The following is a 25,139-nucleotide window of genomic DNA, read 5'->3' on the forward strand; positions in this document are numbered from 1 at the left end:
CGCCCCTTCCCCCCCGGACCAGGCTCGGTTGAGACGTCGCGTTGAGGAGGAGTGCGGTTGGAGTGCGAGAGGGTCGCGGCCGCGATGATCTGACAGATGAAATAGCGATAAAAAAAGAGCGAGAAGGCGGTCGTCCTCCCAAACAAAACAATGTTCCCCAAAGGCAAAGGCTCCCCGGTGCCCTCCGACGGCCAGGCGAGAGAAAAGTAAGCTCCGAAACCTTTATTTTTGTGTATTTTTCGCCTCGCAAGTTGTTTCTCTGTTGATCGCTGGACGGGCTAACAGGAGGCGATTTCCTCCTACCGAGTACTGAATTGAATGAACCGCCTTGTCTGCTCGCCATTCCTCCCCCGAGCCGTGTTTCTGCTAATGTGGCTATTTCCAGTCTCTTTACACCTCTGCTGTACGATTCACGCTTCAGTTTGGTTGTTTTAATCATATTCCTGCAGGTTTTTTAAGAGGAGGAAACAATAACATGCTGCACAGTACATTGTTTTCTGTGTTGCGCTCCGTTTTTATTTCCCTCAGCCCCATCAGTGCCACCAGGATACTGTACCCCTGCTAATATAAATAGCCGCTGATATTTTCAACACAACACGACGCTGAATTATACTGTTGCTTTAGCACTTTCCTTTTCACCTGCTCATTGTAGTGAATCTTACCCCAGGTTGTGGCTTGATTACACAGTCCCCATTGATTTTTTTTGGCATAGGCTATTTGGCAGCCATTGTTCAAAAGGCCCGTGCCCGACTCTAGTCACTCTAGTGCTCGTTGAAGAAGATTAAATCAGCTGTTTGACGTTTATTTATGACCAGTTTGTTAAATTAACATTATGTTTGTTTCCCCACACAGGTTGGCTCTGTACGTTTATGAGTATTTGTTGCACATAGGAGCTCAAAAGTCTGCACAGACCTTTTTATCAGAGGTATGTGACATTTTGGAAAAAGCTAAAACCACACTCCTGTGATTGTGCTCTTTAAGGAAAAAACAATAGTAAATCATTTAAATGAACACCCTTGGATAATTATTGAAATCCCTCTTTCCTAGATACGATGGGAGAAAAACATAACACTTGGAGAACCTCCTGGATTCCTGCATTCCTGGTGGTGGTAAGTGAACATATTCGAGTCTTTCCTGTAGACGTGTTCAGGGGTTGTTGTGTGGTTTTGTTTGCTTTATGACCGGTCTCTTCCACAGTGTATTCTGGGACTTGTATTGTGCTGCACCAGAGAGGAGAGAGTCATGTGACCACTCCAGCGAAGCGAAAGCCTTCCATGATTACGTGAGTAGTGCTTACACGGGAACTGATGTACATGTTGCTCTGTCTTCGGCTAAAGAAGACGACAACTTTGCTAAGAAGTGGTGTAAATAATGCGCCTTAAACTTGGGTTGTGCAACGAGTCTTGTTTTTTTGTTGTTGATGCTATCAGAACTCAAGTGCATATAATCTCGGTTTGTCAACACTCAAGTCCTGACAAAATCTCCCTCATACCCCTTCAAGTGTGATATGGCTTCAACTTATTGTGAATTCATTTAAGCTTGAAGAATCATCCCGATTTAACCCTTTTTTCACTTTCTTTTTGAGATATCAGTCATTTGGTTTTGTCCACTGCCTCTTTTGCAGCGTTATTCAATTTATGATTTTTGTAAAGCACCCCAGCTGCCCTGATGCATGGTAGCTCCTGTTGATGGTGAAATGTTTTATCTGCAGTGACGTAATCCTAATGAATTTCAAACTGAAGAACTGTACAGGCAGTCTGGGATCCAACATCTATTACAAAGAGCTCGGGACACAATTCAGTGCGGACTGCTCATCTTATGATAGCTCTTCCATACTTGCATGCTATGGGTGTTTTGCATCTTGATAAATATGCGGTTTTAGCCATGGTGCTTTTTTGTCATGAGCTGCATTGTTTCCTGCTTTAAGTAAGCATTCAAAAGGAGCCTCATGAGGATCAAAGAAAGTGCAAACTGCTAGTCGGTGGCTGTTCCCATCCTGATGTTTCATCATAGTGCATGAAAATGAAGTAAACAAAAATACTATTCTGTTTTCTGCTGTATCAGCACAGCCAAGAAAGACATTAGAGGTTAAGGAGTCCTCTCGTGATCACTGATACACAGTATGAAGGTTGGTGGTGTATCAAACAGGAAGGGGTTAAAACTGAGATGTTGGTCCTGCTCTTAGCAGATAGGGTTGTCACGGTAACTGGCCTCCTGATCTGGCAGGTGACCTGGGAGGCAGAAGAGCAGCGCTGCCATTTTTCAATAACCACATTCCTTATTATAGCAGCTCAAAGGTGGGCATCTAGTTTAAAACCAGTGTTGATTCACAAAGCTTGCTGCATGGTAACATTCTCGCTTGTTGTCGTTTGCGTGTTCCAGATTTTTATTTTTTGTAAAATGTGATTTTTATCTAGAGCTACAACGATAAGTTGATCAACAGAAAATTAGCTGCCAACTATCTTGATGTTCAAAGTAACTTCTTCGTGCAAAAATAGCCAAAAAAAGGCTGTTTTCAGGCTCTAAAAAAATAACCTAAGTACATTTCCTGCTTGTTCCGTTACATATCAATTCAGAGTATCTTTGTTTCAAGACATTCACTTTGACTTTAAGAATCTCGGATGCACATTTGTACTTTTTGTCATTTTACAGACCAAAAGATTTACTGAATATCTGTAAAAGAACAACCGAAACGGTATTTTATTATGAACTTTAGACAAGCATCTCAGATTTCAAAACTCTGCATGTGTCTATGGGGGGGGGGGGATATCTTTATTTTCGACAAATAATAATTATAAGAACGACTTATCGAATTTAACTCCTATAATTTAGCAATTTCCTTTGTATTTAATAAGGAAACACCCTCCGACCGGTTGTGAGAGATTAAGCAGCTCATAACAATTTTCACAACATGGAAAGCATTTAGCAAACCAGGAAACATCGTGAGTCTGATCACGATGGGGAGCTTTCAGAGTTTCTGTGCGGCCGTCTCTTCCCCCGACATCTTGTGGTTGCCCTTCGCTCTGACGTTGGCTCTCCTTCTGTTCATTTGTGGATGTTGAGGGTCAGGCAAGTGTGTGTGGATACGTGTGTGTGGACAGTACGAGTCCTTAGACCCTTGTCTTTGTCTAGAGGTGGGGGAGGTGAGTGCGTTAGCCCGCAGCGCTCGTATAAAAAAAAACTCGCCGTATTCACGCTGGGCCTGACGGACGCCTCCCAGAGGGCCCCGTCGCCATGGCGTCGGCTGTGATTGATGGCTGTCACAGAGCTGAGGGCCAGATTGGAAAAAGGAAAAGGGGAGTGGCACCGTGGCATATGCCCAGCATCCTCCACTGCTGAGGAGCCGAGGGAATAAAGAGAGGGGGGAGGAAGAGGAGAAGTGGAAAGGACCTGCTAGAAGTAACGAGAGAGGGAGAGCATCCAGTCAGGATCCAGAGAGGGCTTTTATGATGTTGATTGATGGTTAAACATTTACAAGCTAAACATAGGGGCTGGTTTCTTTTGAGCGCTGGTTCCAGTGGAAGAAGTGAGGCTGTTGAGCACACGCTAGGTCAGGATCTGAGGTTGGGTGGTCTGTGATGCAGCCCAACCCCCCCCCCCCCCCCCCAAATAAATCTATCCCATTTGAAATCTGACTTTTTCTCTGTGTATACTATTGCTTTTTCACCTCACCAAAGCTCTTGGTCATCTCTCTTTCTCTCCCCCCCCCCCCCCATGTGTTCCCCTCTCCCCCTCCCTCTTTGTTTTTGTAAAGCACATGCACATCCGCCGCCACTCTGGGCCTTTTCCAACCTCCTTCAGTGATTCGACTATTCAGGGGAAATTTGTTTGGCTGGGGTGGCTCTGAAGTACACGCTGACGTGCGTTTGTGTGTGTGTGTGGAGAGGGGGAGTCTGTCTTTAAAAGAAGGTCCCCTGGGAAGTTGTATGGAAGGCCACAGACGAGAGCCTCGTAGCCCCGGGCGGGACATCTGCCCCTTTCCTGTCCCAGACTCCGTGACAGACGCGGCTCGTTTAGACCGAGAGCAGCATCAAGCACAGCTGTGGCTTTACAGAGACGAGATAAAGATTTCTCATGCCTGGGAACTCGCACTGCATGTTGTTTTCAGTTTGTGACTTCCACAAAGATATGTCGATTGTTGACGGTTTTATTTTTACTTTATTATTTCTTAGAAGGCTTTATTCCAGGAATGGACTAATTATGCCTCGACTAGAGGAACAAACACATTGCTGCTGCGCTTTGACTACGAACTAGATGTGGTTTTATGAGCGTATATTCTAGGAAACTTTATCTGTGATGCAGAAAGTTGTGTGAGTAAGTTTAGTTTAAAACTAGACCCATCTTCCTGGAGTTTAAAAACTCAAATGTGAGCTCCTGAAAACCTTTGATACTCCCGTGTAGGATTTATTTAAGCTTTAATTAATGCATTTATTGGGAATAACCACAACTTATTTGTCACTTGGAACGTGTACTTAAAATACTAATCCTGAGACACCCATTTGAGTTTTAAAACATTACAATTCTACATGTATATAATTCTCTGTTGCAAATGACCATTTCTAATGGCTTTTAAATATGTCATAACTATGAATAACTGTATACATTTAAAGGTGGGGTAGGTAATTTTGGAGAAACCAGCTCGAGTGCGCTAGAATTTGAAAATACACAGCTGGAAAAAATCTGCCACTTCCTCACAGAGCCCCTCCTCCAACACACACGAACATGACCAATGAGGGCACGAGATAAGTTTGTGCACAGATGGAAGGCTGACAGGCAGGTAGGCCATCCAGTTACTTCAGCCGGGCCGGCTAAAATGATTGGTCGTGCTTTTTACAGCGCCACGGCTTCCACAGATGACATTTTTTTTTATGGATTTGTTGTCAAAGCACTTCAGATATTCATTGCTATCGGGATGTTAAGAGCATTCCATGGAATATAACAAAAAGTGTATCTCGAGCCGGTTTCTCAAACTTACATACCCCACCTTTAACCATATAATATTGCAAACGTGACTCATTAAATTCCCCTTTTTGTACGTTCAAGTGCGGAGCAAAACCTTCACTGTGGATTATGTTGATTTACTGAGTGCAGAGCTGACTCTGCACTCTGAGATGTCTTAAAAAATGTCTTGAGTCAAAGAAAGCCAGATGTAGATGATGCACATGGACCTGATTAGGGATGCATACCGGTATTACCGAAATACCTACGGCTACGGTATACTGTACCGAAATCAGATCCGATTTCGATACTTAAAAAAAGAAAACGTTTTAATTTAATTTGAAAAGTGAGTCCGTGGCCCGTGATGGCGTGATAAATTAGATTGCATAATCGTTTTTCTTCATATTTTATGTATTTGTCATTGTTTGTTCAATACTAGAAAGGTAAAAGTCCCACAAATGAACTGTGATGGGATTTGTTTTCTCTCACCAGTGAAGGCAAATGTTGATTTTAAAGATGAGATTTGTTTGTTTGTGCAATGCCGAGTTCTCATGACCTTTATTCTATTATTTATTTGTTCTCTAGTCGAATCTCAGGTTTAACATTAATTATAACGGTCTATTTGCATTGACAAGATGTGCTATTCACGCGGCACACCTGATGGCGGGTGTTATGAAAGATATTCCATAATCGGTTTTCTTCATATTTTTTATGTATTTTTCATTGTTTGTTCAGTACTAGAAGGTCCAAGAAGTCCCACAATTGAGTTTAATATTCATTTGACATGTTAACTATATCGTAAAGCGCTTCATGGGAGTAATTGTGGGATGATACATTTTCAAAGTATCACGATATGTATCGGTATCGTTCAGTGGTATCGGTATCGTAAAAAAGTCAACGATATGCATCCCTAGACCTGATTACAATACCTGCATAAAAATATAATAATCAAACACTGGTTCCTCTTCTTACAACTTATTTGATGGGCTTCCTAGTCTCTAGTATTGTCCCTGACTCTATGATCTCTGTTCTATAACTATTAACGAGTAGTAAAAGGATAGGGATACACATTTATTTAATATACTTCCCAAAAGCAGAGTTGAAGAGTTGTGATTAGCCTGCTTTGCAGATGATACTTCTTTTTACTTAGAATCTACTGTGTGTGTGCTTCTATAAGCTGACATTAGAAAAAACATACTTATAAAGCTATCTAAATATTTACCCAGAATCCTTGGTAAGCCTGTCAGGTCATGCAGGTTGGATGGAGTAATTGCTGGATGACTCCTGGCAGTAATTGTCAGCAGGGTGGGTCTTGTTTGACTTGACGACTTGTCCAGGCACTTCACATCTTGCTGAACAGGAAGAGTTCGATGTATGCAGATGGTTTGAATATTTCCTAAAGCAGTGCCGGTCTTCAACACTTGTTTAGTTTGTACTCCCAATATGTTGCAGACGGTATACATTAGAAATAATGTTTTTAATTAGCGCCAGGATTTGCAAAATATAACTAATTGGATTATTTTAACTTGTTTAATGGATTGAATGTCTATTTAGACCATTTTATAGTTAAAGGTGTAAACAACAGTTTTTTTTTTTTAAGAGGATCAGCACAAAACAAGGATTTTTTTTTTTTTATGAGGTCCCATGGTTTCCGCGGGGTCTTCAAAAGTATTAAACGTTGACAAATCAATTTAGCGAAAATTAAGGCTATTAAAGGGCATTTTCCAAGGTATTACATTTTGTAGCTTGTTTTCAATAAGTATATAAATTGTCCAGAGAGGTTGTGTTCTACAGTCTGCCTGAATGTAATCATTGCGTAGGTGTGTAGTGATTCTGTGTAGTTTATTTATGGCATCCCGTTGGGTTTGACGTCATCTGAACAGGACATCGCACGCTCACTGCTTGATAGCGCGAAGCTCCGTTTACGCCGGTTGTTAAACAACATCGTTTTGGGGAAATGCAAGTTTGCGTCCAAATGGTTGGAAGAGAAGGAGGAAGGACAATCAATACTGTATATAGTAAAGTGTAATGTAAGTGGCGATGAGGTCTTAAAATGTATGGAAAGGGTCTTAAAAGGTCTTACATTTGACTTCAGGATTCCTGCATATACCCTGGGTCTGTCGAATACTGTTTTTGGAAGGGTTTTGCAGCCCTTCAACACTTCATTCTGTTTTTCTCCCATATTTTACCTTCACCAAAAAATGTGCCTGTGGGATTTGACTATTGAACTAGTCCATATTGCAATTTCAATGATTATTCAATATAGAGTGGTTATTTCATGCAAAGCTTTTAAATGTATTGCTTTAAGTGGATGATGGGGCTCCTGTGTACAGTGCATACTGCCAATATAATATTTATTAGAAGCCGGGTAGGACTTTCCAGTACTTCAAAGGTTCGTGTAGAAGGGAAAAACTCTTAAGAGCAAAAGACTCAGCAACACTTGTAGTATACAGAACAACTTTATCACCAAATAAAAGTCTGGTGTTTACTGTGGAAACTTGAGGCGACAAATTAGAACCAGACAGAAGTACAAGTTGCCATCAAAGAGTGAGCACTTCTTGTTTGTAGAAGAAACAGAGCAGCCGGGTCACCAAACATGCACATGCTGCTCGCACCATGGTGGGATAACGTTTTGTTCTTTTTGGTGATGTGAAAAAATAGTTCACATGCCCAACAAAAACATGGGCCGCTTATCAGACTGTTTTAAGTGAGTCATTGCTGGCCTCAAAGCACCCGTTGTGTGACTTTGGTTTCTTTAACAGTGAATAATTAAGTTCACTTTAATTAAGATGGATTCATTAACTTAATAGCTCTCTCGCTGCGCCCTCTTTCCAAGTGGGAAGGGGCCGGTGCCAATTCTTCCTTTCCATTTTCTTTCTACAATGCGTTCAGATTCGGATATAATGAAATAGCTGCATTTGCACAGAATACCTTTTACCCATATGATTGATCAGAAATCGATAAAAGAATCGATAATGGCTTTAATATCAAGTTAATCTTATCATATCCCAACCCCAGTGCTTTGTTGTTCAGACTTACTGGTCAAAATTGGTGAGGAAGTACATGTGAGTGCAAAATGGATCTGCATATGTCCTTCCACTGCATATTTACAGCAGTATATTTCCGTAAAGAAGATGTATTTTGGTCTATCTCTGTCGCGGTGGTGTTGGGGCCTGATGAGACGTGACTCCTCTCTGGCCTCACTTCTCTCCCTGCTGAGGTATTTCACAGGGTCCCTGCAGTGGCAGCCGGAGCAGATATAATTAGGGAGGGCGCAGTCGATACCAGGGAGTGTGTTGGCTATTGACCAGTGATGTCTGTAGCGCTGCACAGATCTGGACAGAGTGTTTGATGATCCATTCTGTATAGCAATCATCACCAGTTTGCGTCCCTCTACACTATACAGGGCTCCTGTTGTCTTGTATCTGTTCTTTGGAAGCTAAACACTGCCGCTCTGAAGACATTAGCCCAGCTCAGATTGCCTCGGCTACAGGGAAGAACAACTCGGTCAATTAGGAGCGTGTGACCGAAGCAAATGGCACATTAGTGAATTAGAGCTGCGGGTTGAGCAGGAAATCGGCCCAGCAAGCCCCTGCTGTGTAGCAGCACTTTGGAGCCACTGACTCAGTGAATCCCACTGATTCTTATCTGATCCTGGATCAGCAGGATGCAGAAGCCTCAATAAGGAGGACCCCATTAACACAGCTTTTACACTAGACTCATGAATGATAGGGGTCTGTAGAATCCATTGTGGTAAATTCAGTCATTTGTCCATTAGATTTGCATTAAATGTACATTTCTCTTTGGCACTTCACATCATTTAAGACGGCACATAACATGCACAACAATACATGACGCACAAAAGAAAAATGACAGTTATTATGCATCTTAAAAACCAGTTTGTTCCTACACTGGCCTGTAAGTCCATCAACACCACAACAGTGCCCGATGTATTGTACGTATAGCATTGGCTTGAATATTTGATTTCTAAAAGGCTCATCTTGTGGCTCGCTGACTCAAGAACTGCAACATAGTAAAGGGATTAAATAGATGTCCTGCAACAGCATTTCATATGCAAGTTCAATCTGGACACCTTCTGGTCAATTTACTGCGTGTAAAACATTGAGAGGTTGTAAATGTTGTTGTTTCCTTGTTCCTCAGAGTGCAGCAGCAGCCCCCAGCCCTGTGATGGGGGGGATGCCCCCAGGTGACGGCATGCCAGGAGGACCAATGCCCCCCGGCTTTTTCCAGGTCAGCCAACCACTGATGCTGTCTGTTCATGTTTAGGAATGATCTGAAATCAACTCCACCCCACTTAAGTTGTTACTTGGCTTGACAAATCACTTCACAATAATTTGTCAAAATGGCCATAAATTGGTATCCTGTGGACGGACAAATTATTGAATGGAATGCTAATTGTCTTAGCTGGCTCCCGCTTTGTAAAATATCGTCAGGTTTCTTTTTGATCACGAAGCTGTAGGCTTCCACATCAGTATGTCTGTGTTGTCTTTGGTTTTGCTCAGTGAACTTGTAGTAAACATCACGGACGTCCTGTCTGCCCGGGCCTCTCCAGTGCTGTAAACAGGCAGGCGTGGCCCGGCCATTTTCCCTAATGGAGAAATCGAAAGGTGCAGCACCTACTGTAAATCAATATCTCATGAGGATACACTCTTGGCAGGCAACTGGAGGCAACCGGCTGTAAGAGGGGACGTAGAGATGCAATGTTGCTCTGCTTCCAGTCCCACATCCAGCTGCTTATTATGAACTAGAAGCCACAAAAGCGTTATGTTAATATCAAGAAAGACATTTTTGACATACTTTCCATTTCAGGATCCAAAGGAGGAGGTTCAATTAGACCCCTCACTCTCTGTCAGATCAGCAACATTAGCGACACAGTGCCGGTGTTTAGTGTTGTTGTGACGCTAATTGCATACGGCTTAATTGACACTGTTTATTCAGGGGAATTAGCACTGATAACATGCAGCAGGCTTCTTGATGACTTGACTGACAGGCGAAAGAGCACACTTCATCTTCATCTCTTTCCTCTCATTCAAGTCATTCGCTCGCTCTCCTCCGCTCAGCCTCTCTCTCTCTCACTGCGTTTGGGACATGGAAATGAGCATCTTATTTCTGTACATCCTTCTGCGCCACACTTCTTGCGCTCTGACTGTCTTCTGCCCTGCAGTAACCCGGCTTTTGTTGCTTTTGTTTCCCTCTTCATCTCATACTCCCCTCTCCCCCTCCTCTGTCTGCCTCCTGGCCTCTTCGTGTTGTGCGATGCCACAGGGTCCTCCTGGTCCCCAGGGCTCTCCTCACCCTCAGCCTCCTCCCCCTAACAGTATGATGGGACCTCACAGTCAGGTAACTCTCCCTCTCCCTCCTTCTCTCTTTTTTTCTGTTTTGCTGTCTGCGGTCATCTGGGGACGGCTGGATGCTTCATGCTTTGGCCTCTGTCTCAGCTTAATGCTTTGTGCTGCTTTCAGTGTTCCCACAAACAGGGAAATTCTACCTTTTTAAATTAAATTTGTTTCTGTTGTAGTCCTTCATGTCGCCTCGCTTTGCTGGAGGCCCCAGAGGACCCCCCATCAGAATGGGGAACCAGGTAGAACACATACACACACACACACACACACACACACACACACACACACACACACACACACACACACACACACACACACTTTATATATATTTATAATACATATCACATATAATAAAAAACAGTTTTATTGACGTCTTTGTGTTTTATTTCACGTAGCCCCCAGGTGGAGGTCCAGGTCCTCATCCCATGCTGCCCAACATGGACCCAACAAGACCACAAGGTGCGACTCAGCGCTGTATTCATATCGACTTCATACCTGCAGTAGAGAAATAATCAAGGTGTATTGCTTCATTTAAATGTCCCTTTTCCTTCCAGGCCATCCTAACTTGGGGCCAATGCAGAGAATGAGCGGCCCTCGAGGCATGGGACCTATGGGGCCCGGTCCACAGGTAGAATATTTTACTCTCGTAGATTAATATCACCGCTGCTTTGATGCAGCAGTAGTCTTTGGGCTTTATAGATTAGTTTTAGTGTTTGTACATAGTCTTTACAAAAAATGCAACATTTGATCCAATGTGTTTTTAAAAGTGAAGAGTGTGCTTGAATTCAAATATACTTCTTTCATACTTTATTTTTAACACAATCTATTAGAATAATCCCAGTGCCGTATTTGTTTGGGAGCGTGAATAATACTTAAACTGTTTGATCACTGGTTGTACAATTTGATCAACCATATCCAAACTAGGTATTTTTTGAAGTATGTTGTTTGTATCACTCGTTTGCTGGTTGGTTTTCTTTACATACAAATTTGGAATTTGATTTTGTTTTCTCAGAATTTCGGTGGCGGGATGAGGCCTCCCCACAACAGCATGGGTCCCGGTATGCCAGGAGTGAACATGTGAGACTTTTAAAACATTTAGTAAATGTAATCTTTTCAACCATAGTGCATTATCTAACTAAAACGGTTCTGAACACCTAGGGGCCCAGGGACTGGTCGGCCATGGCCCAATCCCAACAACTCCAACTCTGTGAGTACTAATGCACAAACACACACATACAGCCAGAAAAACGCGGGTTCAGATTGCAGTTAGATTTCCTCTCAGAGCCTCGGAGGTCTAATGTGCTCCGAGGTTCGAGTCTGGGATGTAATTGTAGTATTATGTGTCACGGTTTCCACAGACAGTTGGACAGACTGCCCTAATGCTATTAGGATGATCAAATGATGACATTTTGAGGTATAGAAAGGGTTTGCTCTCCCATTTCTGGTCTAATGTTTGTGTTTTTGGTTTCAGATGCCTTACTCATCACCCTCTCCTGGAGCATACGGGGTGAGAACACAGACTGGCATCTTAAATTACATATTAAATGGATAATATCTCAGTTAAGACAGTTTTTATATGTTGTTGTTTATTCTCCATAGGGTGCTTCTGGAGGTGGGGGGCCGCCAGGAACTCCCATCATGCCCAGCCCTGCAGGCGAGTGCTTCCCTGACCTACGCTGGTATTTGTTAGCGGTTTCATGAACTATCCAGTACTAATTATACGTGTGACTACTTTGTTTTTAGACTCAAACAACTCTGGCGACAATTTGTACACGATGATCAACACTGGACCCGGCAATCGAAATAATGTGAGTTCTGTGTCATCGTTACTTTCATTCTGCATTAAGTGTTGATAATGTGACCATTGAGTGAAGTTCAATGGAAGTCCTAATGGTACATATAGCATATATTTTAAGCAGTTTTTACATTTAATGCACTTTCCAGAAATGATTTCTTTCTTTCTTCTCTTATTATTCAATTGAAATTCCTCAAGAATGTATGTAAGACTGATTTTTTTTTTTTTAAATCAACAATTATTTTAGATCCATCGTTGTTTGAATTCCCTTAAATTATATATTTATCAAACCTGTGCTTTTACTGATTTAATTCCAAGACAGCTAGGTACTTACGTTTTATTACTGTCTGTTTTAACGACACATCTAAACATCAGGATCAGGCCTGTGAATGAAAGAGAGGCCACTTAGTAAAACAGTGCTTAAAGGAGAAAAAACAATTAAGTGATGTGTTCAGTGCGTTGCTAGTCGTTAAGAAAAGCTCATAGCATTAACTAAACACCGGACCTCTCCACCATCTCAACACACTCCTCTGTCTAACGATCATCTGTTTTATACAGCCATGTTGCGGGGGAAATACATTTGACATCTATGTTGGAGTTGAAAATGATTTTCCTCTTACTTTGAGGTCATTTAGTAGAAACAAACGTACACTCATTATATCGGTTGTGCTATTTAAACGGTAGGCTACTTTCTCAGTCTCTCTTGGAGCTGAAATGACCAGGAACTTACATTTCACCTATCCTGCAAAATCCACTTGTTCATGTCTTTTCTACATCAACACGTGTCCCCTCTGTGGAAAGAGATTCTGAAAGTTTCAGGAACAAAGATTCTCTCTCTTTTTGTCCTGATCCATTTCTATAAAAACCTGTCTGAAAATGAGCTGATCAGATTTTATCTACTTTATGATGTCATAACGATTTTTTGTCTTGTGTAACCATTAGCCAATCAGCAACCAAGGTAACCCCCCCCCCCCCACCCTTATCACCTGAATCTCCTCCTATAGCACCATTGTGTTCTTTTTAACCAGATATCTCTCAGAGGGGCGTGGGGAGGGGCTCCTTATTTTCATCTAAAGTAACAGACAGAGAATCAGCACTTTTGAAACAGAGGGGATTATGGGTAATGCTGCAATGATCTGTTTGGTGCTTGGAGCCAAACACTTCAGAGACATGTTTTGTATATATCTGAGGCCTATAATATATTGTTGAAAAACAGTGTGATGGGGGACCTTTAAGTTAAAAGAGAATTTAAAGTAGCAGAAAAAGGTAAATGCACTTTAACTGAGCTCCTATTTTTATTTAGAACCTTGTTGGATATGCCTGTGTTCTGGAGATGTCTTGAGTGAGTCCGTTCTGTGTTGTTTCCCCTCCAGTTCCCTATGGGCCCCGGCTCTGACGGACCCCTGGGAGCCATGGCTGGGATGGAGCCACACCACATGAACGGGTCACTAGGTAACACCGCTCGCCACAAAAACAATGTCACCAACAACACCGAAATGCTCGGGTTGAATTACATGATTTAGGAGTACACTATGTCCACTATGCCATGTGGAGGTTCAGTAGAGAACATTTTAAGAAGTAACCTAGTAAATAAACATTGATTTTTAAAGGGTTTCATTTTTATATTGTTTATTCTTTAGGCTCTGGTGACATGGATGGAATGAACAAGGTAAATATTGCGGAGAGCTTTTACATTTCAAGCTTAATCGTTAATCGGTTTTATACTTATCATATTGTGAACTGTCGTTTCCAGAATTCTCCTAACAATTTAAGTGGCATTAGCAATCCTCCTGGGACCCCGAGGGACGACGGGGAGCTGAGCGGAAACTTCCTCCACTCCTTTCAGAGCGAGAACGTAAGTTTCTTCAGCTAACATCACTGGACGGTGGGTGACTGTACATTGATGGACACAGAAGTAGAGCACATAGAAAAGCCTCATATTCACATCCCTGACTTAGGGTTTCCGTTAGCCGGTAATTACCGTTTTTTTAGCTGGTAAAATGTATTAAAAACCGGTAAATTCAAAACCTGCCGGTCCAAATGTCTGGTAATAATTAGGGATGCTCCGATCGATCGGCCGCCGGTCATTATCGGCCGATATTCACTCTTAATAGTTTGATCGGTGCTCTCTATAAAGGCCGATCAGGAGAGCTGGATCTGATCGATATGGACAGAAACGCAAGTGAAGTGTAACTGGACGCGAGTCGACACGCAGCTCTGCATGATCACCTGAAGCCCCGCCCACTGTTTAGCAGGCTGCATGAGAAACTGACGGGCTGTCAGGAGAGAGAGGGAGGGAGAGGAAGAGAGGATCCGTGTTATTATTCAAAGTTGATGTAAACTTTTGAATAATGTACTTTATCTACTAAAAGTAGTTTGTTTGAATGTAATGATTATGTATGTTGTTTGTGGAATCATTTATTGAAATATGAATCTGAATTTTTTCGATCTGTTACGATTATAAACTGAAGCAATATAAAGATGACTCCCATTGACTGCTTTTAAACATCAGCATATCCGGTCATAGTCCGGTAATTACCTGCTAACGGAAACTCTGCTACACAACTCTTATCATTATTGAAACATGACTGTTAAGTTTCAAATTTGTCCGGTAAAATAAATTCTGTCCGGACATTTGACCGGCGAGAAAAAATCCTAGCGGAAACCCTGCCCTGACTACAGTAGGGGAAAGGTGTGTGTGTGTGTGTGTGTGTGTGTGTGTTAATGCTCTTTCATGTGTCTCTCCAGTACTCTCCAACCATGACGATGAGTGTGTGACCCCCCCCTCCGCCCCGCCCGACATGATATGCCATCATTCCGAGGATCTGAACTCACTATAGGACACGGCCAAACACATCAGCACCGAATCAGGGACAGGCGCCATTTTGGTTCCACACTAACGCCAGAATGCTGATCGGGGAGAAAAATCTAAACGGCTGCTGCTCCTTGCTCAAAAACGAAGGACAATATTTCCATTTATCACAATCCCAAGTGTGACGAAACCAGCTACTGAAATGCATACATGACACGTTTTACGTTCTTTGCAGAGCCTCCCCCCCCCAATGACCCTCCTCCCCCTCCTTCAGCTCTAGAGCAAAGAGAAAAACATGTTTGGGGTTTTACCTCTTGTACTTTTTAATTATTGCTTTGTGGTGCAAGATGTGCAGGAAAATGTCTCCGCTTTTTGTCCCTTAAAACACTGGAGAGTGTGCATAATGCATTGTGAGCTTGGAAAGTCTTTGTCTTGTCCTTTTACTTCTCGCCATGCAAACTGTCACAAGTCAGCTGACATAGGACTCTTGCCTTTTACTCTTGTGGCCACCTTTACAGATAATGTACCATCCTTCCCAATGCCCACCCTTCTATTTAAAGAGGTTTGTAAAAGGGGGGGAAAGACTTGAAAGATTATGGCTTTTATTGTGACGACCTTTCACGGTATGTAAGTGCTCAGATGGTTCTTACTATATGTCAAATTGATCCCATTTGATCAATTCCAGTCTCTTATTGCTGACAGCGATGCGATCTTGGCTCATTTAATTTAAACGCCTAGATCGCTGTGCAAGGGAAACCAGACTTCGGCATAAGAAGTGAGTGCATGAATGCTGAGAGTGTACAACATACTACCTAGTGCTGCTCTTCTCTCTGTGGACACCTGCTTTAAGATGTGGTGTGTATCTCTTTACCTGTCTGTGCTTAACGCTCTGTGCTCCTCATCGTCGTAGCCTTCTGTGTTTTCTCCAGTTTTGGTTGATTATGATGCAATGAATGAGCGGCCCCATTTTAATCTCATACATATTGGTTGTTCCTCCTGTATCGTTGGTCGTCCCCCATCCTTGCCCCCGGTTTGCCCGCCCACATTTTTTTTTATATTTTGATACAATCTTTGACTACATATATTGCCCCAGTTATTCAGTTAGTCAAAGCTTTCTAAAACCGATTCTAGTAGGCATCATTATAAACTTTAGCAGCAGTCTTGTAAATGTGATGAGAATTGTTTTTTTTCTGTGAACATTACGCATTATATACATCTGTCCTATGTTGCCTTTATTTGCTGATATTTTTTTATTTCAAATTGAGGAAAGATTGCTTGTTAATATAATTTTACAATAACTTAACTACTTGTGTCGGTTGTTTTTATTTTTACTTGAATGTAAATCCATATCATTTTAGAGTTACGAGAATATGCCACTGAAGATGTGGACATGAAGTTATTTAAGTTACGCATATACTTAGTATTAAACTAGTGCATCCAAATGAAAAGTGGGATATATCCCGCTTGCACAGTCTGAACAGAATAGCTTATTGTTGTTATGTGTGGGAAATTACAGGTGTAGGACAGAGCCATCAAGATTTTCGGAGATGAGTTGGCTTTCGAACTTCTTGTCATCCATTTTCTGAATCAAGGCCAGACTTAATTTCTTCATGATACATGCTTTATGCAACCGAGATTTGTGTTTTCCTATTTTCTCTCTGAGAAAAAGGGTTTACTATCTGGATTTTCCCCTGAGTAAGTTAGATGGAGTTAGTTTGTAAAGATCTAAATCGAAACAAACAAGTTGCTCAAATGATCGTTATAAATTATTTTCACAAACTAAAAGGACAGGAAAAAAACACTGGTTATGCTTACTTTCAAAAAAACTTGACACGGTTTGGTAGTAGAGAGTTGAGAGGCACAACAACCCACTACCATCGAGGCATTGTTAATTGGGTGGAGGATCTTTAAGGGGGATTCATTTAGGAGCTGTCTTACTTTTTGTTAAGTTGAGATATTTTATCTCCACCTGCTGGAGAAAGCTGTGGGATACAGCTCGAAGGTTGGCCACTAAATAGATACAACTTGAGCTTAGAGTCCATGCTCAAGTTCTATTGTTGAGATCATATGTGTGCTTTCTGGAACTTATTATCTTTTAGGCCAATTTTGCCGTTTTTAATACTTTTTTAAATGTTCAATATTATCAGGAAAACCAATTTAAAAGGCAAAAAATAAGCCCTTTCTTCAGCACAAGGCATCTGAAAAGCCTTTCAAACGCTTCATAGTAGTCCTAAGATGATGCATCTGTTGCTTTTAATACAAGTTGGTCCATGGGAGCCTGCCTGCAGACCTCCACTCTCAGGACAGTTCCGGTGCAGGCTGCACTCTCAGGACACCTCCTCCACTGTCAGTACAGGAAGTGACGATTCTGACGAGTTTTGTTCCCGCCCACCGAAGGACTCGTTTGATGGAAGTTTTCAAATCACAATGGAGACTCATCACGGAGGTGATGAGTCCGACCACCGTGCACTTTGGGTCGGCCTTGGTCAAGCCCTTTTGACCCCCCCAGCCTGGTTCTCGTAAAAGTTTTTCGCTTAAATGACACCATGGAGGAATGTAACGGGAGTTGACAGGGGACTCTGCCCTCCTCACGACTCTAGTGCCTATTTTCGGACATTATTTTTTTGGCTATTTCACCCGGTTTCAACCGGGGACATTGCCCCCCTAAAATACAAGATGTCGTATTTATATATATATAAATAAATAAATACATATTTCTATATATATATATATATAGATAATAAGTGTCAGTGTCAGTGCTATTTTATGTTGTATTAGCGTGCATTTCCTGTTCGGAAAGTGGTGCTGTTCTGAGAGTAAACAATACAAGGTGTCCCTATTTTTATATATATCTATATACTTTATGTATATAATAAGTGTATACATATGTATGTATATATATATATATATATACATATATATACATATATATACACAGGGTTGGGAGGGTTACTTTGTAAATGTAATCAGTTACTGATTACATGGCTCTGAAAGTAATCCGAATACAGTTACAGTTACGTGTCTTAAAAAAGTAACGTAATCAGATTACTTTTAGATTACTTTATCTTTGCATCACAGATGGGTATGTTTTGGTGAACAGGAGACACAAAAAGCAAAAGGAAACTGAACGTGTTTTTACTGTTTTAATGGCTTATCAAGAGCACAACTGAAACATCACATCTGAAACGATGTAACAACATAATACACTTGTTGGGGATGCAGCTTGGGATGTGAGGAGTGAGGGACACGGCTTAGAACGGGCGTGTCGCCTTCTGTCCTGCCAGTGTTGGCAGGACATGAATTAAAATGTCGAACTCGGACTTCATTTTAAGGACATGTCGGCCAGGGGTGTAGAGCTATAGTTTAAGCACCGGATCGGCAAAACAGGACAGTGTGTGAACCAATCTGCCTTGATCTATGAATTCATGTCTGTGACACTCACAGTATCTGCTGCCCACAGCTGTTTTATAGAAGGAACACCTCCTTCACTTCATGAGATCTCTGCAGCACCAGGAGGCAGCGGGAGGGTTAACTCAGCCTCTGAGAAAGAAGAGGAGCGCGCCGCGCAGTGCCTTTCACGCACCGCCTTCACTGTGTTTACCTTCAGAAATAATCATTAGTAAGGCTAAAGAGCGACCGCAGGCTGATGTGTTTTAACCACACACACCTCTATATACACACACGCGATTTAAACGCAGACTTTTGTTCCTCCATGTTTCGTTGTTATTGTTTCACTGAGCGAGCGGACCCGCGATTTTTTTTCAAACGCTTTTTTGGTCCATCTGCGGTGGTAATAGGTTTTGTGGGCTGTGATGATTCGGCTGTAACTACTTGAATATTAAATGTTGAGAGGAAATCTTTCCACCAATAATTCCAATAAGTAATCCAAAATGTATTCACTTCAGGTTTACGAAAGTAACTGTAATCAGATTACTCGTTTTTCAAATGTAACGCGAGCTGAATACAGTTACTTGATTTTTGTATTCTGATTACGTAACGCCGTTACATGTATTCCGTTACAACCCAACCCTGTATATACATATGTATATAATAAGTGTCACGATCCGATTTTATTTTGTATTTGCGTGCATTCCTGTTTGGAAAGTGGCACTGTACTGATAGTGGTGATTTTATTTTGGAATTCTTAGCGTGCACTTCCTGTACTGACAGTGGAGGTGTCTTGAGAGTGGAGGTCTGCACCGGAACTGTCCTGAGAGTGGAGGTCTGCAGGCAGACCCCTCTCAGTTGGTCAGTGAAATAATGACATCTCATCATAGTTTGGTAAATCAGAAGCAAAGATAGTACAACAAAAAGTGAATGTTTTTTGTTGGCGAACTGATTTTGAAGATGATACAATTTCCGCCAGATGGGTCTCTCCAATATCTGAGCCAAAATGAAAAACAGCCTCATATGTTGCTCTCCTGTTGGAGTAAAGATGGCTCCGCACTGCCCTCTGGTGGGCGCAGAGGACCCTCCTGCAGAGACCTCTGGCCTACAGACAATATTTCCACTCCCTCAAAGCTACTGAACACACGGTTCATTCTGGCTTTTGATTAACCTAAAGATTTAGATGTGGATCCTAACAAAAGGTCCATGTTTTGGGAGGATTGGACAGTGTTCTGGCTCTGGTCTAACAACAGGAAGTGAGGCTAAACTTCTCTCACAGGATGTGGCCAAAGCTTCCCTTTGACTTTAGAGGTTTAGAGGTTATAAAAGCTACAGCAACACAAATACTGTGTTGTATTGTTGACTAATAAAAACCATAACAATTTGTAACCATGAGCTATGATCATTTTATTTGCTGTAGTCTTTCTTGATTTGTGTCACATGATCCTTTTGTGCTTTATATATTAAGATATTACTGTTTTCAAAGGGGTTTATTTTCAGTCACTTTAGTCACACTGATCAGACAAGTCAATGCCAACATCTGGAACTCCCTTCCACAACACATCAGACTGCACCGACCCCCCACCTTCAAAACACACCTCTTCAGACTGGCTTTTAATGTGAATTATGTTGTGTTGCTATTATATTTGTATTCTATGATATCTCGTTTTATCACCACTGTAAAGCGTCTTTGAGCACCTGAAAAGCGCTTGGAAATTAAATGTATTATTATTACCAGCAATGCTGCCGTTTTATTGCATTCATTATGAAAAATAAAACAGGAAAACATTTTAAATTGTAGCCAAATGTATATATACAGGTTATTACTGTTTGTGAAGAGAAGGGGAGGCAAAAGCAAGGTTAGTGAATTTGATTCTTCTTACCTTGTGGTAAATACAACTATATTTGACAGTTGCATCTTCAGCATTTTCCATAATCAAAACCGTTCCTTCTTCACCATTAACATCAATAATACTTCTGCCTTGAAATAAAACTCACATCGGATTAATGGTTAATGTTGTACTGGCCTTTTAAATAATTGTAGACACACTGGTAGCCAAAATACTTGTGGTGCGAAGATTAGAAAGTTAGGTATTAACCCATATCAGCACCTGTATTACAATTCAAATATGTGTGTGTGCATTGGATTGGTTGAAGTCAGCATGACTTGCCACATATACGGTTCATTAGGTTTACCATTTATCACTTCCAGACAAGACAGCAAACAAAAGTTAGTGTCCTGCAGTGTTACACAGCTGTGTGTGTGCCAACATTACAGACCTGCAGCCAATGTCTTCTAAAAAAACATGGAACTTTGCAGATCATCTTATTTTAAGAGTTATAAGAGTCAACACCACTCAGGGAAGAGACTATGCAACAACAGATGTGTCTCAAACATTGGCTTACACTCAGAGCTGATGTTTTTCATTGTTGGAGCATTAAAGGGGCCCTACTATGCTTTTTAGGGATTTTTCTTGTTCAATGGGTTTTTGTGCATGTAAATGGTCTGCAAAGGCCAAAATCACAGTTCCCTCCAGAGGGAGTTTCTCTCCCTAACACCCCCCCTCCCCTTTGTTTACTTCCTAAACATAGTGACATCACTGTGTAACACTTGTACTTCCCTTGGCAGTCTAACACATTGTGTTGATAGGGATGTCTCGCCCCATAGCCTAAGTTGTTGACCAATCACAACAGAGCCGGCCAGCTACCCAATCAGAGCAGACTCTGGTTTCAGACAGAGGGTGAAAAGAGGTGCAGCAGCACAGGCGGTATGAGAAAAATAAGGAGTTTTTGAACATTAAAGCATGGAGACATGTCACAGTAGAGACACCACATACATATGAACCTGCAAATTAGCAGAATAGGGTAACTTTGAACATCAATGTTTTTGCTAGTTATTTCCATACAGCTATGTTGACTTGCATTAAATGAAGGAATATGGAAACTTTAAAAAAGATTATTAGTGTCAGGACTGAGAAAAAAACAAGTAATTGATGAACTGCACGACAAAGGTCATATGCTTATAAATTGACAACATGAGTCTTTACATTTTGTTCTTTATTATACCATAGTGAAAACATTGGATATAAAAATATTCAAAACAACATGCAGACTGTTTAACATGATGAATATTTTGTTTTTAAAGTGTAATCGAGAATGCTCCTACATAATTCAGAGAAGGCCTCTTTTCGAGTCATCACTCATCAGATTACAGTCACCAGAGGTTTGCACTGTAACCATCATATATAAAGTAGACTCCTGTCAAACCACATAGGAGCATTCAGACACAACAAACCAATATCCTTTTTTCATTTTACACTTGTTGATTGCACTTTGTTTTATTTCGGTTCTTTTTATAATGCTTTTTTGTTATTGTCGATTTTCTGGGTTTTTAACTGTTGTGAAGCAATGTTTTGAAAGTTTATGTACAAAAAGAAATCTATGAACAGAAAATATGATCTGCAAGAGAAGTGGGAACAAATGTGGTTTTTGACTTAGACGGTAAGGCCTTTTAAACTTTAGAATAAGACAACTTCGGGGACATCTCCTGAACATTGTGTGATACCTCAAACACAAACTCTTGACTGAACTGTCTGTGTGTGTTTCACTCCATCGGGCTGCAGAGGCCAACGGTTTCATCTGCAGCCGTCACTAAGAAACACTGAGAGGCGAATTCAAACTCACAGATCGGCAGTAGAGGTATGTTTACAGAGTACAGGAGAGCCTGGAAGCAATACTAGTGCAAGTTTGTAAGGGTTACAATGTCTCTTCTGATATCAAATCAAGTTTTATTTGTATAGCACATTTATAAACGATTTTTGGTCGAGCCAAAGTGCTGTAAATATAATAAAATAACCTACAGTAGAGACACTTTACAGCAAATACAACAGCACAGATTGTTCAGAATATCAGTATGAGAAAAACGACACCCTCTGTCCTTAGACCCTCACATCGTACAAGGAAACACTTCCAGAGAAAACCCACAGTTTAAGGGGAACATGGGAGAAACCTCAGGGAGAGCAGCAGAGGAGGGATCCCTCTCCCAGGACGGACAGACGTGCAATAGATGCCGTGTGTGAATCAAAGAGATAATACATATGTAATGTAAGAGATGCTAGAGAGCAGTTAGAGCCACAAGCTGATGTAGCAGTGTAATCATTATAGCCTTGATTAATAAGTAATGTATTGTATATCAGTTATGTTGGTTATAATGGTATACCCATATTCAAATGAGAAATCCGAGACCCTGACATATCATTCTGGTCGGATTGTCTTATTTTATTTTCTCCAGGAACGCACGCAACTCCATTGGATTGTAGTCCCAAGGCCCTCTGCCCCCCTAGAGAAACACAGATACATGTTACGCATAAGAAAAGAACATGTTCCACTTTCAGAAAGAACACGCTCTTAGGTCCATGACATTTGATAACGTGTAATTATACACTTCTGACTTGGCAAACATAAACCAGGCACCATGCCCAGAATTAGATCTCATGCGTGAGAAAATGTTGCATGCTGCAATGATTTTAATTCACGTGATTGTGTGAAAGGAGCCCTACTGTCTAGCCACGGTCATTTAGAGGCAGTTTGTGCTCGTAGGGGAGAGTGTGCAGTGAAAGAACATTTACTTGGAAACTCTCCAATCATTATACATAAAATAAAAGTATAAACATTTACTTTTGTTTGAGAGACCTCACCTTGTAGACAACTTTCCCAGCCTGCAGCACGTAGAGCCTCTCAGGCAGAGCACCGTACTTTATGGCAGCAGAATTGTTCATTTCATCCACAACCACCGTACAAAGGGGCTCCTTTTGGAGCAGGATCTGTGCCGCGGACAGCCTGTCCTCCAGGCTCTTGTGCTTCTTGATGTCGATGTTGTTTTCAAATGACCAACCGTCTGACACAGAGAATAGAAATGTGATTTTAACTGTACACTGAAGCACAACTTCCAACTTATGGATGACATAAGAAAAGTAGTTTTATGGATGTTGCATAAGTGCATTGCAGCATTTTATTGTAGTGAATGCAGCCCAGATTATGTCAGTGTTGCTGCCAGAACTCAACACACAGTGCCACAAAAAGGGCTGAACTCAAAGACCCAATGTGCAAGTGCTCTGGAAGAACATAGAATGCAATCAAAAGAAGACTCAACATAAGAGTTTTTAATGTATTCAATCACAATAGTTAAGGGATGTTATCATGCAAAACATATATTTTTGCTGCATTTACATCTTTTTTTACAAAGTAGGGTTAGGGTGTTAAAGGACATTAATAAATATAGATGATTAAGTTATTTCCGTAACAAACAAGTATTATAATAAAGGCACTCATGCATCTTTATCTTATTTTCTTAATTGTGCTTTATTATGTCCAATGTGCACTTTATTTCTTTGTTGACCTTACCCTTACTCTGTATGCATAGTTCCTCCATCAATACATTCATGGTGATAAAACAATGACTTGACTTGGCACTCGTGCTGCCTTCAATTACCTGTTGAATGCGCCTCCTCGATGTAGATCACAAGAAAGTCGGCTACATCGCTGAAGTCCTTGACGAGTAGCTTGAACTCCTCAAGTTTGTACATAAACGGGGGTCAGGTGCAACTTCCGAAATTCAACACCAGCATTCTGTTGTCTGCAGAGAAAAAATACAGCTCTACATTTAGCAGCATGGAGAAATATAGTCAGACAATAACTCCACATCTCACCACGTACCTTTCACGAACCGACTGATTCTTGATTTCGTTCCCTCCATGCTGACCACATCTGTGTCCGGAGCTTCTCCTCCCACAAACGCCTCTTGTCCGAGGGACAGCCACATGTGATGAGAGGCAGTTTTGATAAACATAAAGGTGCCAAAGGTCGGACCCCAATCTTCAAACTTAAAACTAGGATTCTGGGTCATGGTGGCTCTTTCACCCAGTTTGAGGATCAGCTTCTTGGCGAGACGTGGTGATAAGTACAGCATAATGCCCAGTATGATATTGACTCCCACCATGAAGCAACATATGCATGCTGTCGTGAAATAAACCATTAACCTGTTCGAAGACATGGTTGCTCCTTGGTGGTGGACTCCCGTGTTTGCAGAGCCTGTTGTGAACCAGACATATGATGTGGGTTAACGCCCACTCGGATAACGTTCGATCACAGATGCATTCATGGCCTCTTTTAAGAACAAGTACTTTCTAGATCCGAAGTAGGCCTACAAAATACGTTGTAGGATCACTGAACACTGTGGCTGTTTCTCAATCGCGAGTACACATGCTGCAGAGCAAGTATTTCAAGTATACTACCGTAGAGTGGCGCAGAATGCTGGGCATTTAACCGATTTAAACCATGCATTTAACATGCATTTCAACAGTCATTCGGCGCCACTCGATGACGTAGTATACTTGAAATAGTTGCTCTGCAGCAGTTTTACTCGCGATTGAGAAACGGCGAGTGTCTTGATAAATCGGATAAAAGTGGATTCTCGATATGCTACACAGACTCTCACAGTCTCACAAAAGTGTATTTAACTAACTAAATATGAGTCAAACTAAATGAAACCAACCACTTAATCCAATACTTCTAATGTACAGACTTTGATTCGCCAACGTTAGAACATGAATGGGATAATTTATCTTCAGCAGCTCTTTGATCTCTGTCGCCTTCCGTTGAGTGGGCAAGCGGTTCATTCACCTGCAAAAACACTAGCTAGTTTTTTTTAACGATTCGAAATGTTACAATATTTTTTGTTAAAAAAAAGTGTATTTGTGTAATATAAAGTTATAATGAATAATAAGCATAGTAATAAGACGTTACCCATTTAAGCTAGCAGCAGAGTGTGAGGGTGTCACTGCCA

The 25,139-nt window shown here is 41.4% G+C and overlaps 2 protein-coding genes across 3 annotated transcripts; one reads left to right on the forward strand and one right to left on the reverse strand.

Annotated features, from left to right (window-relative positions):
- The first annotated feature begins 20 nt into the window (after positions 1–20).
- Positions 21–16,211, forward strand: ssbp3b (single stranded DNA binding protein 3b). Of its 2 annotated transcripts, XM_034081324.2 has the most exons (18): positions 21–206; positions 853–925; positions 1,048–1,109; positions 1,198–1,282; positions 9,100–9,189; positions 10,225–10,299; positions 10,478–10,540; positions 10,697–10,760; positions 10,856–10,929; positions 11,314–11,378; positions 11,460–11,508; positions 11,773–11,808; positions 11,901–11,955; positions 12,045–12,109; positions 13,470–13,548; positions 13,737–13,765; positions 13,850–13,951; positions 14,845–16,211. In XM_034081324.2, exons 1-18 carry the CDS (start codon positions 151–153, stop codon positions 14,872–14,874), a joined length of 1,152 nt encoding a protein of 383 aa, XP_033937215.1. In that variant the 5' UTR covers positions 21–150; the 3' UTR covers positions 14,875–16,211. The 2 variants fall into 2 exon arrangements, with proteins under 2 accessions (XP_033937215.1, XP_033937216.1); XM_034081325.2 differs by lacking the exon at positions 10,225–10,299 and having other exon boundaries at positions 22–206.
- Positions 16,212–21,356: 5,145 nt separating this feature from the next.
- On the reverse strand, positions 21,357–24,495 carry dio1 (iodothyronine deiodinase 1). Its single transcript, XM_034081487.2, has 4 exons — positions 24,011–24,495; positions 23,787–23,930; positions 22,993–23,192; positions 21,357–22,634 (listed from the first exon to the last, which is right to left on the reverse strand). The coding sequence occupies exons 1-4, from the start codon at positions 24,345–24,347 to the stop codon at positions 22,569–22,571; spliced, it is 747 nt and encodes a 248-aa protein (XP_033937378.1). The 5' UTR covers positions 24,348–24,495; the 3' UTR covers positions 21,357–22,568.
- Between the last annotated feature and the right edge of the window lie 644 nt (positions 24,496–25,139).

Source organism: Pseudochaenichthys georgianus, chromosome 4 (assembly GCF_902827115.2).
Source record: "Pseudochaenichthys georgianus chromosome 4, fPseGeo1.2, whole genome shotgun sequence".
Lineage (NCBI taxonomy): Eukaryota > Metazoa > Chordata > Actinopteri > Perciformes > Channichthyidae > Pseudochaenichthys > Pseudochaenichthys georgianus.